This window comes from Podarcis cretensis, assembly GCF_951804945.1.
Source record: "Podarcis cretensis genome assembly, chromosome: 6".
Taxonomy (NCBI): Eukaryota; Metazoa; Chordata; class Lepidosauria; order Squamata; family Lacertidae; genus Podarcis; species Podarcis cretensis.
The window spans coordinates 84552469-84569988 of record NC_137175.1 but is presented as its reverse complement, the minus strand read 5'-3'; the positions used below and the strand labels follow the sequence as shown (position 1 = coordinate 84569988).

The 17520-nt window shown below is 42.4% G+C and overlaps 1 protein-coding gene across 5 annotated transcripts in view; it reads right to left on the bottom strand.

The window, feature by feature from the left end:
* Positions 1–17520, bottom strand: part of KCNT2 (potassium sodium-activated channel subfamily T member 2) — a 229981-nt gene that overhangs the window by 10126 nt on the left and 202335 nt on the right. For all 5 annotated transcript variants that reach the window (XM_079981180.1, XM_079981182.1, XM_079981183.1 and 2 more), the window contains 2 exons: positions 11456–11567; positions 904–1005 (listed from right to left, as the gene is read on the bottom strand). In XM_079981180.1, coding sequence (XP_079837306.1) covers positions 904–1005; positions 11456–11567 — 214 coding nt within the window. The remainder of the gene's footprint in view (positions 1–903; positions 1006–11455; positions 11568–17520) is intronic.

Sequence of the window (17520 nt, the reverse complement as noted above, 5' to 3'; positions counted from 1 at the left end):
CTTAAGGTTACAGACTCTGCTAACCCAGAAATAGTACCTCGGGTTAAGAACTTTACTTCAGGATGAGAACAGAAATTGTGTGGTGGTGGCACAGCAGGAGCAGGAGGCCCCATTATCTAAAGTGGTACCTCAGGTTAAGAACAGTTTCAGGTTAAGAACGGACCTCCAGAACAAATTAAGTTCTTAACCAGAGGTACCACTGTAATCAACATTCCTATACAGAATAGGTAAACACATATATTGCTTTTTTTTGTTTTTTTTGCAGTGGATATTTACTTTGTGGAGGGAAGACTAGCTTCACAACTAATGATGCACTTATTTTTTGAGAGCTTTATATAACTACTGTGTTTGCAGAAACATATTTTTCTTTGTCCATAGCAACCTTTTGAATTGTTTGCCATGCTCCCTCAAAGAATGGGGACAACAGCAAAGTATGGAATCCTAGGTTCCATCACATCTCCAATCCACCCGCCCCCACAGATATCAAGGATTTTTAGATAATGGCTAGCACTCAGCATAAACTCTGCAAAGTATTGTGTATGATGATCTACTAAACAACATACAATTATTAGTATGTGATGGACTGTATGAATGCAGCCAGGTCTGTAGTGGCGTAAGAACTTTTGAGATGGGTAGCTAGCTAGCTGTTCTCAGCTCAGCATCAATCCCATCCCAGAAGTATCAGCTTTTCTTCTATGTTTTGCAGCATGCAATAAACTGCTTGTTATTGTTGTCTCTTTGCTTTCTCAGGGTGAACAGCGTGACATTTTGAAACAGCATTAGCATTCTGGCACAGTGTCACAGATCCTGATGTTGGGGCAGACCACTGAGTTATGATGTTAGTATGGGGTTAGGATGCTAGTATGAATTCAGAAAAGGAATAAATTCTGTCCTTCACGATACCTGATACAGCAGGGTGTCCAACATGCTGATACTAAAAACTCTACCAGCAGCAAAGGGCAATCGAAACATGAATGCCAGATTGGAGCCCTTCTCTCGTTCTTTCTGTTCAAATGGGGAAGAGGGGTGGGTGGGAGAAAAAGATGAGAGAGAGATGGAGAGAAAAGAATTGGTAAACACTTCCAAACATTAAGTGAATGGCACACTGGGGCTTCCCACAGGAAGCATTCTGCCAAAGTAAACCTCTAATGCTGCTGCGGATTCATTCATTAAAACACTACTTGGAGAAATGCAGTGCCAGCTCTCGAATGGATTTTACTTCCTTCTGACCCTCCATTTTTTGAGAGATTGTCCTTGCATCTGCATACACAGGAGTGCCTACACACACACGCACACACACACACACACATGTACAGGTTCTGTCATCGCTATTATACTACTATACACACTCACTAAACTTTCAAGATGAAAAGCTTAGTCTCAACAGTATGGGGACAACTTTTTCTTTTGAGAGTTCCCATCACTTTAGCTCCTCAACTGGCAAGAGCATTTATTCAAGACTCTAATCTCTTTCCATTATACAGATTGGCCAATAAATACCTCCTGTTGTATTACCTAAAAGTTCAATTCTCCTACAAAGAAATGTTAAATTGAAAGGACAGCACAAAACTATGTCATAATACTGGGATAGTCACTATACTTTGTGCATTAAACATTTTAACATTTAACATTTAAACTTCCGCTGAGTTGTCCTGTGTCTTTTTCTTCTCTTTTGCACTTCATGATGTTTGTCTGTTTTTCTCCACCCCCACAATGCACCCATCCATATACACCTGGCAACTAGGCATAACATGTCATGCAACTGATGACAGATATTACTGTTCACAAAAGCTTATGTCACAATAAATGTGTTTAAATAAATAAGGTGTTATGGGACTCCAACCTAAAAGACCACCTAATACTTTTCATCATATAAAGAGAACAGCAGTATTGCCATTAGTTTTGGACTGGAGGAGTTCATTGCAACAGCTCCCATAGCTAGGCAACATGGGAGCGTTCAGTTTATCAGGATCGGCTAACAGTTGGAAAATAGGGAGCTGGCAAAGGTTGGTGCACTGGTTAATATGTTGGACTTAGGCTGGACAGAACTGGGTTTGCATGCCTCTGATCTTCCATGGAGCCAACTAGGTGACATTGGGTTACCCAACGTAAGAATCATATACAAGGTCGGATCAGTCCTCTAACACCTCAAGCTGACAAAACTTGCAAGTACTAAGCCATCGCAGAACACCATTGCTCCTGCTGTCCAAGAAAGCAACTGAGCCTCCTAAAAGATAAAGGTAAAGGACCCTTGACAGTCAAGTCCAGTTGCGAACGACTATGGGGTTGCGGTGCTCATCTCGCTTTACTGGCCGAGGGAGCCAACGTTTGTCTGCAGACAGTTTTTCCGGGTCATGTGGCCAGCATGACTAAGCTGCTTCTGGCGAAACCAGAGCAGTGCATGGAAATGCCATTTACCTTCCCGCTGGAGCAGTACCTATTTATCTACACCACAGTGCCACCCGTGTCCCGAACTGAGCCTCCTGCTCCACTACAAAGCTGAGAGAAAATGGCATCCACACAACATAGCAGCTGGAGCTCTTATCTTTCTCAACAAATCTCTGCCAAGCTAATAGCAGCTTAATCATATATGTGGCAATTCCTTCCCCCTGTAGGGCTGTGTACCAATGACTTTTCTTATGAGTCTTTGTTGTCAGTCAGTACAAATGCCCATTGTTTTCCGTCTTGGTGTGCTGTTCTTATCTCATAATTTGTCCCAACCACCCTGTGAGATAGATTTGCATGAGAGGAGGCTGAGATAAAGCCATCTTATCTAAGATCACTCCCTGAGGCACTGGCTGAGAGCTGATGTAAATTCAGCTCTTCCTCATCCAAGATCAACATCTTCTAATCCTCCATTGTGGTAAAGTAAATGTTAATATTTCCCTGTTGGAAGGAATGAACAAAAAACCCGTCCAAAAACTCCCACAGTTTGTTTTTTTTAAAAAAACAGGTTGCCCATAATTACGGAATTGCAAATGTTATCACAGCACTAACATGTCAATTGACTAGCATTCAACTTTACATCTGCTTTATGAATAATGAAACATGGCTCTGGATGTTAACTCTGGCCTTGTCCACCGAGATTTGTGGCAAACCGGTACTTTTTGAATTGCGGCAGTAATCGCTCTCATGCATTTTTAATTGATCATCCAAGTTGCACGGAGATAGAGATACAATTTACTCCTTGGCACCGTGAAAGCCACCACAGCAGCTTTAATTATTTGGAACCAGATCGTTCTGTCCTCCTACATATTTCACAGCAGAAGCCTCTGAAAGTGGAAAGACCGCAGGAGATTCAAGTTTGTGTGTGTTCTCTTACAGAAGAGAGCCTAGCTGTAGGACTTCTGAGATCTGTTCAGCTCCAGCTGCAGCTTTGAAGACTCTGCGCCACTGGTTACCAGATAAGGAGTTTCGGTAGAAAATGGATATTACCCTCAAAGTCTGCTTGTGAACTTCCCTGTGGATCCTACAAATGATGCTGAGTGAGCTTGGGAGATTAGTCTGACCTAGAATGGAAATTTTATGTTCTACTATAGCAGGGTTTCCCAAAGTTGGGTCTCCAGATGTTCTGGACTACAACTCCCATAATTCATAGCTAGTAGGACCAGGAGGCAGGGATTATGGGATTAAGTCCAAAAACAGCTGGAGACCCAACTTTGGGAGACCCTGTACTACAGGTTGACTTTTCACTGAGACATTTTCTGTGCACTCCAGAATGTCTTCTTGTCTCCCAACAAGTGCCAAACTGATGACCAATGGGTGGAACAATCCAAGGGATTCACATGGTGAGCTGTAACTGTTAGTGGGGCTACCCTCTACCAAGGCTTTCCCCCCATTAATGCCCCCCTCTGAGACAGGCCCAAACGAGTTCCAACATCTACAGTTGGGAACCATGTTTGGCTAGCTTAACCAAAAAAGGCAAGCGTCTCTCCTTGTTTCAACAAATTTGTTGATTACATTTATGTAGAATTTCGAGTTACAAAGGTTGGTGCCTTTTTTGACAATTTGAAGGAAGTCTAAAGTAACCACGTAATAAACAAAGCCAACAATTTTGTATGCAAGTTTGCCTAATATACACATCTTTGCAAACCATATTTTCTGTAATATTTTTATTTTCCCATATGCAGTGCATTTTGGAACATTATTTTCACTAACATATGTATTCATATTCAAACTTTACCTCAGCTGCGTTCATTTTTGTACACACTGTTTGGCAGGAGAACTGCATTGCAAAATTCACCAAAGTGTGAATTTTGAAGGATGGTCACGTTTCAGTTTGCATATTGTTTTGGAAAGGATGAATTAGGTAAATGTATTCCACTTCTTGTGTCTCATTCATGTTTTAAACACAAACTTAAATTATGTGCATATTGAAATATGAAATATTTGCATAAGGCTGCTTAAAATATTTGGGTGTGATTCATTTTGATCTTTATGTTACGATTATTTTGCATAAAAGCCTTTTAGAAAACAACTACACAAACAGTGGAATCAACAGACTGAGGACTAAATGCCTCAGGCTAACAATGGATTTTAGCAAACTGGCAACAATGTTTAACTTATTTCTCATCTTCTCTAATTGATGGGAAATGAATTAAGTTTTAATGGTAAAACATGAAGAGTTGGGCAAGGAAGGGGAGATGAATGTTGGAGCTTATAGGAAGCTTACTGTTTGTTTGTTTGTTTGTTTGTTTTTGAAAGGAGAGAGTTGACTATTACTATTATTTTTAGCAGTTGATTTATTCAGTTCTAGGTTGCCATATATTGAAGAGTAAAAAAGAGAACACATTTGCCGACTTCTACTTTTAACTATGGGTCGCTTTATGCATTAGATGACCTATGCTCTGGTACACAGAAACTTGCATCCCAATAAATATTCCAGTGGTTACTTAGCCATTTTAGAAGGGATCCGAGAAGAATACTAGAATGGTTTTCGTTAGATCTCCAAGTTACAGAACTAGTAAATGTCAGGAAGTTCTCCGAGTGGCATGGGAAATTCAGTTTCACTAGTTATGTGAAATAGATGTCATCTCCCAATGTTTCCTCCTCAGTTATTGAACTATTTCAGGCAGCTGAACTACTTTTTAAGTTAATTACCCACTTGCTCCTCAATAAGTATATTTAATATTATAAATATTTTAGATTTAGCTGCCATGTGTGGAAAGATATCTACAGAGAGTATAGGGCATACCAAAACCTTTCCACTCTCTTCCTTCAGCATATGTACATGAGAACCACACAAGGCACTGATGGGAAATCTCAGACTAGTCTACCTCCTAAGGTAGACTAACCTCAGTCAAGGCTCATAAGCTCAGAGCTCATGTTAAAAGATAAAGGGACCCCTGACAGTTAAATCCAGTCGCAAATGACTCTGGGGTTGCGGTGTTCATCTCGCTTTACAGGCTGAGGGAGCTAGCGTTTGTCTGCTCCACAGAGAGTTTTTCCGGGTCATGTGGCTAGCATGACTAAGCCACTTCTGGCGCAACGGAACACCGATACCAGAGCAGCACACGGAAACGCCATTTACCTTCCCGCCGGAGCGGTACCTATTAATCTATAATAAATAATAATAATAATAATAATAATAATAATAATAATAATAATATATTATTTATACCCCACCCATCTGGCTGAGTTTCCCCAGCCACTCTGGGTGGCTCCCAATTGAAAACAATACAGCATTAAATATTAAAAACTTCCCTAAACAGGGCTGCCTTCAGATGCCTTTTAAAGATAGGATAGCTGCTTATTTCCTTCACATCTGAAGGGAGGGTGTTCCACAGGGTGGGTGCCACTACTGAAAAGGCCCTCTGTTTGGCTCCCTGTAACCTCACTTCTCGCAATGAGGGAACCGCCAGAAGGCCCTCGGCGCTGGATCTCAGTGTCCGGGCTGAATGATGGGGGTGGAGATGCTCCTTCAGGTATACAGGTCTACTTGTACTTTTTGGCATGCTTTCGAACTGCTAGGTTGGCAGGAGCTGGAACTGAGCAATGGGAGCTCACCCCACCATGGGGATCCGAACCGCCAACCTATTGATCGGCAAGTCCAAGGCTCAGTGGTTTAGACCACAGCACCACCCACGTCCCATTGAATTCATGTTATTTGACCACAAAGAAATAATAGTGGTGGTCAGGGTCTTCCATTTCCTGTAACCACCTAGCACACAGGATGCCCACGGATGTATGCTGAGGGGAAGAGGCGAACATCAGCCTCTGTGGTCCCTCCATGGGTGAGTGCTTTACACAAGAAGGACTGGATCAAGATACATACGTGTGTGATTTTATATTGGAAGAGAGTGACATTGCAAAATGAAACCAGAAAATATTCCCATTCAGATAAAGCGTTCTTAACTATAACAGAAAGAATTCTAAAATGTAAGCACAGACCCTCCAAGTGTGCCTATTTTCCAGGGCCAGTCCTGGATTTACAGAAGCCGTCCCAGTTTCTGATTTGATCCCATAATTTTCATCAGAGAAATGTTGGAAGGCATGGAGTTATGCGACCCCTGAACCAAAGACATAAGTAACTATGCAACCTTTAGAAGACATCTGAAGGCAGCCCTATATAGGGATTTTTTTAAAAAAATGTTTTATATTTTTATATATGTTGGAAGCCACCCAGAGTGGCTGGGGCAACCCAGTCAGATGGGTGGGGTACAAATAATAAAATTGTTGTGGTTGTTGTGGTTGCTGCTGCTGCTGCTATTACTATTATTATTGAACAGGGCATCCTTATTTTCACGAGAAAATGTTGGAGAAATGTTGGAGGGTATGTAAGCACAAGGACAGTGGCAGCAATCCTGCAAGCAGTTAAAAATTGATTCACAGATATGTACTCTTCACTTGATGACTGCAACATCAAGGAATGACTCACATGTCTCAACAAAACAGAGCAGTTACAGATAGGTAGCCGTGTTGGTCTGCCATAGTCAAAACAAAAAATTCCTTCCAGTAGCACCTTAAAGACCAACTAAGTCAGTTCTTGGTATGAGCTTTCGTGTGCATGCACGTGTATCTGAAGAAGTGTGCATGCACACGAAAGCTCATACCAAGAACTGACTTAGTTGGTCAAAACAGAACAGACGTTACAACAGAGACAGAACCTCATGTCTCAATGGAGTCAGTTTACATACAGTATACAAGTGCTGATCATCTAGTGTACAGTAACCAAGTGCTGTGATTCTGAACTAGGACTTAGATTACTTAAATCAGGGATGGGTAACCTGTGGCCCTCCAGATGTTTTTTGGACTTAGAGCTCCCTCCGCCCCTAACCTTTGGCCATGTTAGCTGGGACTGGTGGTAGATGGTGTCCCTCAACACCCTAAGGTTCCCCACTCCTGATTTAAATTACACTAAAGAGAATGGATTTAAGAAGCTTCATTATGCAAATACTGCACCCAGTCTTCAGTGAAAGCAATGAACGCATGCTTAGACAGCCAATTTCCCTACTCCTTAATTGCAAAACATTTCCTAGCTATTAGGATGCTGTATGGAGGCTTTCTTGAGTTTTAATTTTCATGGAGAAACCAGAATGGATAGAGTTTGACTTCGGCATATGGTTGCCGTATTTTTCATCTCCACATTTTTCTGCTGAGCAAAAGGCTCTTGCTTGTTCAGATGCCAACTGTGATTGCTTAGCTATTTCCAAAGAGGAAAAACAAGGGAAGTTGCAGCTGTAGCGGCAGATGGAGTTCTCCTGTGACTCAGGGATTTCTTGCTTCAGAAACCCATTAAGCCACGAAGTCAATTTTCCATGTATGTTTGTACGCTTTAGCTGCAGGCAACTGCCTCATTTTTAGAGTCCCTTTGTAAAGAGGGGAGCATAGCAGAGGAATTAACAATCAGCTGTACAATGGACCACATAAGACAATTTCCTCTCAAATTTTAATTGCATTTCATTTTGCCTAAGGGAGTTCTCTGAAGCTTAATGAACTACAGCTACACCTGCAACAAAATGCGCTGTGGTGACTGGTAAAGGTGAAACGAATGGAAGGGAGAACTAACTGCAGCGACTTTCCTCACATGATAAAGAAGCTTATTTATTTCACCTTATGTCTCTACTTGTCGCCATGTGGAATTAGAGACTAGGCAGGAAGTCAATTAAGCAACTTTTCCAGGATTTTCCTAGTTTTTCAGGTTTTCTTTCCAAAATAGCATTTAAAGTTTTCGCAAGGTGGGGGAGCACTGTTCTGCCCCCATCTTTCTAGAATTTCCTCCTTATGTAGGCCAAACAAGGCTCAACATCATACTTTCAAGAACTACTGTTTAGGGTTGCCACCTTTGTTCTGGCAAGATATAGGGCAGGATGGGGTGGTTGCAAGAAGATTTTGTTTTTTTCATTTGGTGCTGAAGTGACTTCAAAGCAATCTATTACCATCTATTTCAGTCTAATAGGTCCTTCTGGAACTGGTCACACACAGAGAGATGTGCACATACACATGAATTTGTAAATGTGCCTGTGCTTGGCTACCCAGAGCCTTTCATGTATAAACAACTATCTGTCTTTTAGAAGGCAACCCTGTTTAGGGAAGTTGTTAATGTTTGGTGTTTTATCATGTTTTTAATATTCTGTTGGGAGCTGCCCAGAGTGGCTGGGGAAACCCAGCCAGATGGGCGGGGTATAAATATTATTATTATTATTATTATTATTATTATTATTATTATTATTTCACACACCCTTTCAAACACATGCCGTCATGTGTGGAGAGTCTGGCTCCCTCTCTGGTAACATCACAGATAAGAATTAACAAGCAGTTTATATTTTATAGTTCTTTTATTCAGGCATCGGGATGCAAGGAAAAATTCACATCCCTTCCCAAGGAGAGCAGTTGGCTACTCTAAATCCTCCTGCTTTCGTCTTCCACAACAGCCGAGGTGCCAACAGGAAGTTCTGCCTCCTCTCTGCATTCTTTGTTCTCTAATACAGTCGAACCGTTTAGTTCATGTGGATGGAGGGTCCTCTCCAATGGCATCTCTGCTATCTGTTCCCTCCCTTCCATTCCTATGGCCATTATCTTGTAGCTGGGCAACTCCTGCCTAAACTGCACTGTGTCTGAGTCTGTCTCAGCTTCTGAGACAGCTGCAGGCAAGGGGAGTGAATCTTCCCCCTCCAGCTCCTTTTCTGAGAGAAGCTGTTCTGCCTGGGAAGGTATTCCCCCCACACACACACTTCAGACCATTCCCTGACACATTTGGTGAGGATTCCTAACTTGACAGAGAGAGAGAAAGAGAGAAGACCTCAAATACAAGACAGACCTGTACCAATACAGGATGCAGCATTTTACATTGAAATACGGGACAATCGTATGTTATACAGGAGAAGTGGCTACCCTAACTGTAGTGCAATGTAATTAATAATAATAATATCTCAATATACATTTTCAAATGAGTTGTTGTTGTTGTTGTTGTTTAGTCGTTTAGTCATGTCTGACTCTTCATGACTCCATGGACCAGAGCACGCCAGGCACTCCTGTCTTCCACTGCCTCCTGCAGTTTGGTCAAACTTATGCTGGTAGCTTCAAGAACACTGTCCAACCATCTCATCCTCTGTCGTCCCCTTCTCCTTGTGCCCTCAATCTTTCCCAACATCAGGGTCTTATCCAGGGAGTATTCTCTTCTCATGAGGTGAGGTGGCCAAAGTATTGGAGCCTCAGCTTCAGGATCTGTTCTTCCAGTGAGCACTCAGAGCTGATTTCCTTCAGAATGGATAGGTTTGATCTTCTTGCAGTCCATGGGACTCTCAAGAGTCTCCTCCAGCACCATAATTCAAAAGCATAAATTCTTTGGCGATCAGCCTTCTTTATGATCCAGTTCTCACTTCCATACATCACTACTGGGAACACCATAGCTTTAACTATACAGACCTTTGCCGGCAAGGTGATGTCTCTGCTTTTTAAGATGCTTTCAACTGAGTTACTAGATGAAATAAAGAGTTTTATTGGTGTTGGATGAATTGCATTCGGCCGAAACTGACGGGCTGTTCTTAGTATATTCTCTAATGCTACATTTTACAAGGAAGACTGGTTACTACAAATATCGCAGGTAAGATTCGCCTTTTGTTGTCTGGGCAGGGTGGTACCTCCCCCTACCTGGCCAATCCCCGGGCAATGCCTTCCCAGGCAGGATTGGGTGATTGGCTGAAGTAGGTGGAGACCTCCAGGTATCCAGCCTGGGGAGGATGAAGCCAGCCCGTACTACCAGGAGCTGCACTGGGATCCGGGGGGCTGCGTGTAACCATGCAAAAGGCCTTTTGATGTGGGGAGCAGTCATTACATGGAAAATATATCGCATGGAAATATTACTGAAAAGATTACATGGAAAAGGTAAATATATTTTACCACTCCCGAGAATGTTGCAGTTCTTGCCATGCTCTCGCTCATCAAGCTTCAAATCTGTAATGGCCAAGTCCCTGGCACTTCTCAGTCATTCAGTGCACAAATGCAAGCACACTCAAGCATGCACATCTAATTCAACATAAGTTTAAATTTTCTTATAGCTTATAGATGGCTTGCATATATTTTCAGTCCATAAAAATGGGCTCTTAGGAGACAGCTAATGAATGAAATTGTATATAAGGACATTTTAAACAGAGAGCAAACAGAATGAAGGCAATTATGAAGAGTGTCTTCTGATAGCATGCTACATTAGAACTCAGAACAAAATTAGCATTGCCCCTCTTATCCAAAAGAATGCACATATATTAAAATTGCATATATTAGCTTCAATAATTTCCACAAATAATTGACTTAATACTTGATACATCAGTTTAGAACTGCTGTGCTAAAATTATTCCACTGCCCATTATTGTTTGCTCTTGCAATTAAATAGGCTGCTTAAAACACTTGTTGATTACTTTCCAGTTTGGAAAATCAGGACCTGAAATATTAAAAACCAGAGAATTTTAGCACACACAATCTCCCCACTCCCCACAAAACCCTGCCAGAGTGCTGAGTTCCATTTTGAATATATTGCATGAACAGGTTACAATAGTGGAAAGTATGTGATGCTGGCAAGTAATGTTTTTTGTTTTCTAAATCTGGCAACACTTGACAGGCAGTATGTAATGGTAATTAACATTTGACCACTGACAAAATTCATGTGGTAGTTGAAGCCTGCCAAACCCTTTTTTAAAAAAATCAAGAATGGCAATAAGCCTAAAACATTCAAATCTGAATTTTAAGACAAAACATTTCACATCCATAATTTGTCTTCTGAATTTCATTGGCAAAAGTTAATGTGTGATAAATGAAATCATGCATTTGCACCACTGACAATGGTTTATATTAATATTCTCACAATTACTTTGGTGGTTCTGGTGGTAAGGTTTGCAGTTCTGTGCAATATCATTTTTTAAAAAACAACAACTGGGAAATTATTTATCTTAGTTCTTTTTGAAAGGCATTAAATAACATATTTTAATTATAACTCAATACAGATTTATATTTTTCTTACCTTCTCCAATTTTGACAGAGCAAGAGAGTAGCAGTCTTTGGCCCTGAATTGCATGAATCTCATGTTGGCTGGGTGAGTTAATTCAGTTATTATGCTTAGACTAGAGAACAACCTAAATGTTTTTACAAGGAGATAATATAAGTTATTCCTCCAGTAACATCAACTGGATAAGATAAAACATGACAACATATACAAAAACTAATTACTTGTAGCTCCAAAATTATAATTAGTCACAAGGAAATAACAACTTTTGGCAGAGGCAAACATGTCCCTCTAAAAGCACTAATGTGCTGCACAGACTCAACATATTACTTTTAGAAGGGTGGCTTGTATAACATTTAATATGACAGAGAAGGCACTGAACAGTAATTATTTGAGCTGTGTTTGATAAATTATTCTCAGAAATGAGACAGTTCTGCAGAAATGGAAGAAAACCTGGATAAACCATTGAAATGGTTATGTAGCCTTTACTGGCTATAAAAGAAATAACTTTTCCAATATGTAAAAATATAGCTGTGTTGAAAATATAAATTACACTCATGATTCATGGAAGATGTCTAAAATGATGGCTCCATTCCAGCCTGTTAGGAAATCCCAGAGGCATCAACTGAGCTAGTCACAGAGCAAAACTAACATTTTTATTACTTTCTTAAAACTGAAATCAGCAGGAAAAAGCACAACATTATATTCTTTACGAAAAGGAAAGCAGACAGAACTCCAAAGTGTGGTTTAGGAACATACCTAATTCTAAGAAATATTGACTTAAATGGACATAGGAGGATTTGGATAGCATTCTACTAAATAATGATTAGGGTGAATTTCTTGCCCTTAAAAAAAAAATAGCTATTTTGATTTTCGAAATTGTTAAATGCTCTGGAATTAGTAATTTGAAATGGTTTAAATACCACATAGGAAATTGTACCATATCACCACCCATCTGAGAATTTGGGGAAGACTGGCTTTGTAAAGCTAGGGTAGCTTAAGTCACAACACACACACAAGCTTAACAACATATGCTGTAGTTTTGCTATGAAGGATGGAACCTGTTCAACCCACATTATAACTCAGTGGAGGGTTAAATTGCAGTTAATCTATCCTCTCCTAACTACTAAATCCCATCCCACAATGCTGATATTGTCAGCTGTATCCAGTGCTTTTTTTCTGGAGGGACGCAGGGGTACGCATACCCCTAAACATTTTGTGAGTCTAAGCTTGGCCTCATTAAGGGACAGTATTTCAATATGAGTAGGAAAATGAGACTATCCCTAAACATTTGTTTTAGAAAAAAAGCACTGGCTGTATCTATTTCAAAAGTTACAGGGTATATTTTCATGAGTCTGGGGTTCTGTAAGTGCCCAGCAAGCTAACTCACTGTAAAGATAACATTTCATATATTTGCTAAGTGTGGAATATTTAAAACAAGTGCTATGAAGCCATTAAGTATTCAGTAGCTACAAAACAGTCCCCTTGGCTTTGAGTAATTTGTCTTGCTGTAGATGCTGGCTCTCATGTGGATATACTGGAAACTGCCTGGCCTATTTGGTGTATTATTTATTTATTCATTAAAACAAATTCTCTCACACTTTCAGATAATAACCTTTTAGACCAGTTAACTACATGTAGAATGAAATCCTCTCTTTTCCCCCCTCGTTCTTAAATTTGTTAGCTGCTTTTCTCATAGAGGAACCCACAGCAACTTACAGTAAAACCAGTTAAGAACTTTCAGTAAATTTCTAAAAGAAACCCAGATAAACCTATAAAACAGACTTACTGATCCCACCTTGCTACAAGGTCACAATGCCACCCTACAAATTAAGCGACAAATGAGTAAAGAGAGAAGTGTTTGCCTGACACCAACAATTAGATAAAGATGGTGTCAAGCATGTCTGCTTCGGGAAAGAATTCCACAAGTAGAGAGGTGACCTCACTGAAAAGGTCGGATCTTGTGTTGCCACCCTCTGAACCTCCCTTGGAGGGGCCGAATGGTGGTGGAAGGGTCTGGGTTGGTTCTTGTGGGGAGGGCCAGTCCTTGAGCTATTGGAGTTCTGAGCTGCATAAGGCTTTAGAGGTCAAAATCTAGCATTCTAAATTGTTCAGACTGTCCTGACCCGATCAACATTCTGAGCTCCAAATTCTGTACCAGCTACAGTCTCCAAACTGTATTGAAAGGCAGCTCAATGCACAATGCCTTGTAGTCAAGTCTAGAGGTTCCCACAGGGCCTCCCCTCTTCACGGAGGGGAGGTGTTGTGAGCGGGAACTGCTTCCCGCACTCGCAGGGGGCGTAACTCAGCCCCCTGCGTCACTGAGTCCTGTGCCCGTGTCACGCTCAACAGCCAGCCTATACGGCTGGGTGGGGGCATGGCTTAGCTGTATTTGAACGACCATGGGCACACAGACTCTTGTTCCTGGCTTCCTCGAATCACCCACCCACCCTCCCTTAGGTTTTTTCCTTCGTTTCTTGACCTTGCTATGGCCTTCGGTTGGTCACCCTGGTTATCCAGGGGACCTGGTAGGAATTTTTTTCCGCTTGGCAGATTGGCACCAGCCACTTGGTTTTTCGCCTAAAGGTAAAGTAAAGGTAAAGGTACCCCTGCCCGTACGGGCCAGTCTTGACAGACTCTGGGGTTGTGCGCCCATCTCACATAAGAGGCCAGGGGCCAGCGCTGTCCGGAGACACTTCCGGGTCACGTGGCCAGCGTGACATCGCTGCTCTGGTGAGCCAGAGCCGCACACGGAAACGCCATTTACCTTCCCGCTGGTAAGCGGTCCCTATTTATCTACTTGCACCCGGAGGTGCTTTCGAACTGCTAGGTTGGCAGGCGCTGGGACCGAGCAGCGGGAGCGCACCCCGCCGCAGGGATTCGAACCGCCGACCTTTCGATCGGCAAGTCCTAGGCGCTGAGGCTTTAACCCACAGCGCCACCTGCGTCCCGGTTTTTCGCCTACCTCGTAGCAAATCATCACAACTTTGTAAGGTTTGGCGGTTAGGCATTGGAAAACACGTTGTGTGTTGGAGGGGAGGTTGTGGCCATCACCTACCCCTCTCCTTAAAGGGTATTCCATTAAAGGAATCTGGTGGTCGTGGTTCCTGTCCGATGCCCTGGTAGTGGCTAGGGCCATGGCTCGACCCCGGTGACTCTAGGGAAAAGCTTCCAGTTGATTTGCATCAACAAGCTCCCCCTACTGGTTGTTAACCCTTGTGTGACTCCCAGCAGAGCGGGCAGGTGTCAAGTATAGTCTGTCCGATCCAATGAATGCCTAAGCCAATACCACTCACATTCTATAACCAATAAAGTTGTGGCCTTCTTAGCCCATTAACCTAAATACTTGTGTCCATGTGTATTATTATATCTCCAAGCAGGGGCAGGGCCTTGACTCACAACCTAGAGAACAGAGGTTAGGCTGTTCCTGCCCAGGTAGGGGTGTAACTGGGCCACCAGTCAAAGCTGATGGAAGGCACTCCACACCATCAAGGTCACTGGATACTCAAGCAACATCAGAATTACTCCCAGGCTATATACCTGCTCCTTCGGAGGAAGCATAACCTCACTCAGAGCAGGTCACCTCCTAGGGAACCACCCACTAACAGTTTCTCAGTCTTATATGGATTAAACTTCACTTTTTGGGGTCTCATTCAGTCCATTACCAAAGCCAATCACAGGTCTTACACAATCGTATACAAACTTTAGGAGGGAGTTCCATGGAACTTGGTGGGGCTTATTACCGAATAGACATGTGTATAGGATTGTGTTGAACACTACAGTGGTACCTCGGGTTACAGATGCTTCAGGTTACAGACGCTTCATGTTACAGACTTCGCTAACCCAGAAATCGTACCTCGGGTTAAGAACTTTGCTTCAGGATGAGAACAGAAATCGTGCTCTGGTGGCGTGGCGGCAGCGGAAGGCCCCATTAGCTAAAATGGTACCTCAGGTTAAGAATAGTTTCAGGTTAAGAGCAGACCTCCAGAACGAATTAAGTTCTTAACCCGAGGTACCACTGTACTCAGAAGTAAGCCCTAATGAGTTCAGTGGGATTTCTTTCCTGTAAAGTGTGTATAGGATTGCAACCAAAAGCAATCATATAGGAGTCTTTCTCTCGTATTTGGATTCATCCAAGTTGGGTGAGTGCCATATGGACAAAACCCAAAATGGACACAAGTAAAGGTAAAGGACCCCTGGACAGTTAAGTCCAGTCAAAGGGGACTATGGGGTTGCGACGCTCATCTCGCTTTCAGGCCAAGGGAGCTAGCGTTTGTCCACAGACAGCTTTCCAGGTTGTGTGGCCAGCATGACTAAACTGCTTCTGGTGCAACGAAACACCGTGACAGAAACCAGAGCGCATGGAAACACCATTTACCTTCCCGCCGCAGCAGTACCTATTTATCTACTGGCACTGGTCTGCTTTCAAACTGCAAGGTTGGCAGGAGCTGGGACAGAGCAACGGGAGCTCACCCTGCCACAGGGATATGAACTGTCGACCTGATTGGCAAGCCAAAGAGGCTCAGTAGTTTAGAGCACAGCGCCACCCGCATCCCACAAGTAGACCAGTATGGTGGCCATTACCATGAGCATGCTAAAGGTAAAAGTAAAGGTACCCCTGCCCGTACGGGCCAGTCTTGACAGACTCTGGGGTTGTGCGCCCATCTCACTTAAGAGGCCAGGGGCCAGCGCTGTCCGGAGACACTTCCGGGTCACGTGGCCAGCGTGACATCGCTGCTCTGGCCAGAGCCAGAGCCAGAGCCAGAGCCGCACACGGAAACGCCGTTTACCTTCCCGCTGGTAAGCGGTCCCTATTTATCTACTTGCACCCGGAGGTGCTTTCGAACTGCTAGGTTGGCAGGCGCTGGGACCGAGCAGCGGGAGCACACCCCGCCTCAGGGATTCGAACCGCCGACCTTTCGATCGGCAAGTCCTAGGCGCTGAGGCTTTAACCCACAGCGCCACCTGCGTCCCATGAGCATGCTAGTGCTCTTCAAAGTGACATTTTGAAATGGGACAGGCAGCCCCAGCTCTACTGCTGTTGCTGCCATACTGAAGCTGTCTTGAGGATAAGCAGCATTTAAAAGTTAAAAGAAAAAAAAAAATAGCTGTCCTCCCTGCTGCTGTGGTATGAAATGTTTGGATGTTAAACTGTGGTCCCTAAAACAGCATGAGGAAAAATGCCTCCATTGGTTACCTGCAAAGGGAGTGGCAAAATGGGGCTGCTATCTGTCAATGATCTACACTAGAGATTAAAACAAGCATGCCACATGTTTAATTTCCCCATTCATGGCCATGACTAGATCTTTGTAATTAGTAAAACATAAAAGTTACCGTATTTTTTGCTCTATAAGACTCACTTTTTCCCTCCTAAAAAGTAAGGGGGAATTTGTGTGCATCTTATGGAGCGAATGCAGGATGCGCAGCTATCCCAGAAGCCAGAACAGCAAGAGGGATTGCTGCTTTCACTGCGCAGCGATCCCTCTTGCTGTTCTGGCTTCTGAGATTCAGAATATATTTTTTTCTTGTTTTCATCCTCCAAAAACTAGGTGCATCTTGTGGTCTGGTGCGTCTTATAGAGCAAAAAATACGGTATGTTGCACCTTCACACACTAAACACGACAACACTAAACCTTTTTCTCCACTTTCCAAAAATGTATTTTCTAGATCCTCACATTGCTGCTACAAAATTACTGGTATTTCTTTTAAAACATAGAGTAGCTGTTTGATTTACTAAGTCAAACTAAACATTTTGTTTAAATCATATATATATATATATATATATATATATATATATATATATATATTCTCCTAAATTTCAGATACGGGAGAAGGCTGCCATCTAGTGATTATATGCTACACACAAGCATGGACTAGCAGGAGATAGCAAATAATTCCTATTGCAAGCTATAACTAAACTGGAAAATGTATTTCAGTTAAGTGTGTCTAATTTTCCTTGGCTATACCAGTATCTTTTCTGGATCTTGAAAGCAAGCTTAATTGAGATTTCATCTGATTCTCCTGAATTTTCCTCTCACGGTTAGTGATTTAGAAACTTGTGTTCCTTTGAGAAGAAACAGGGC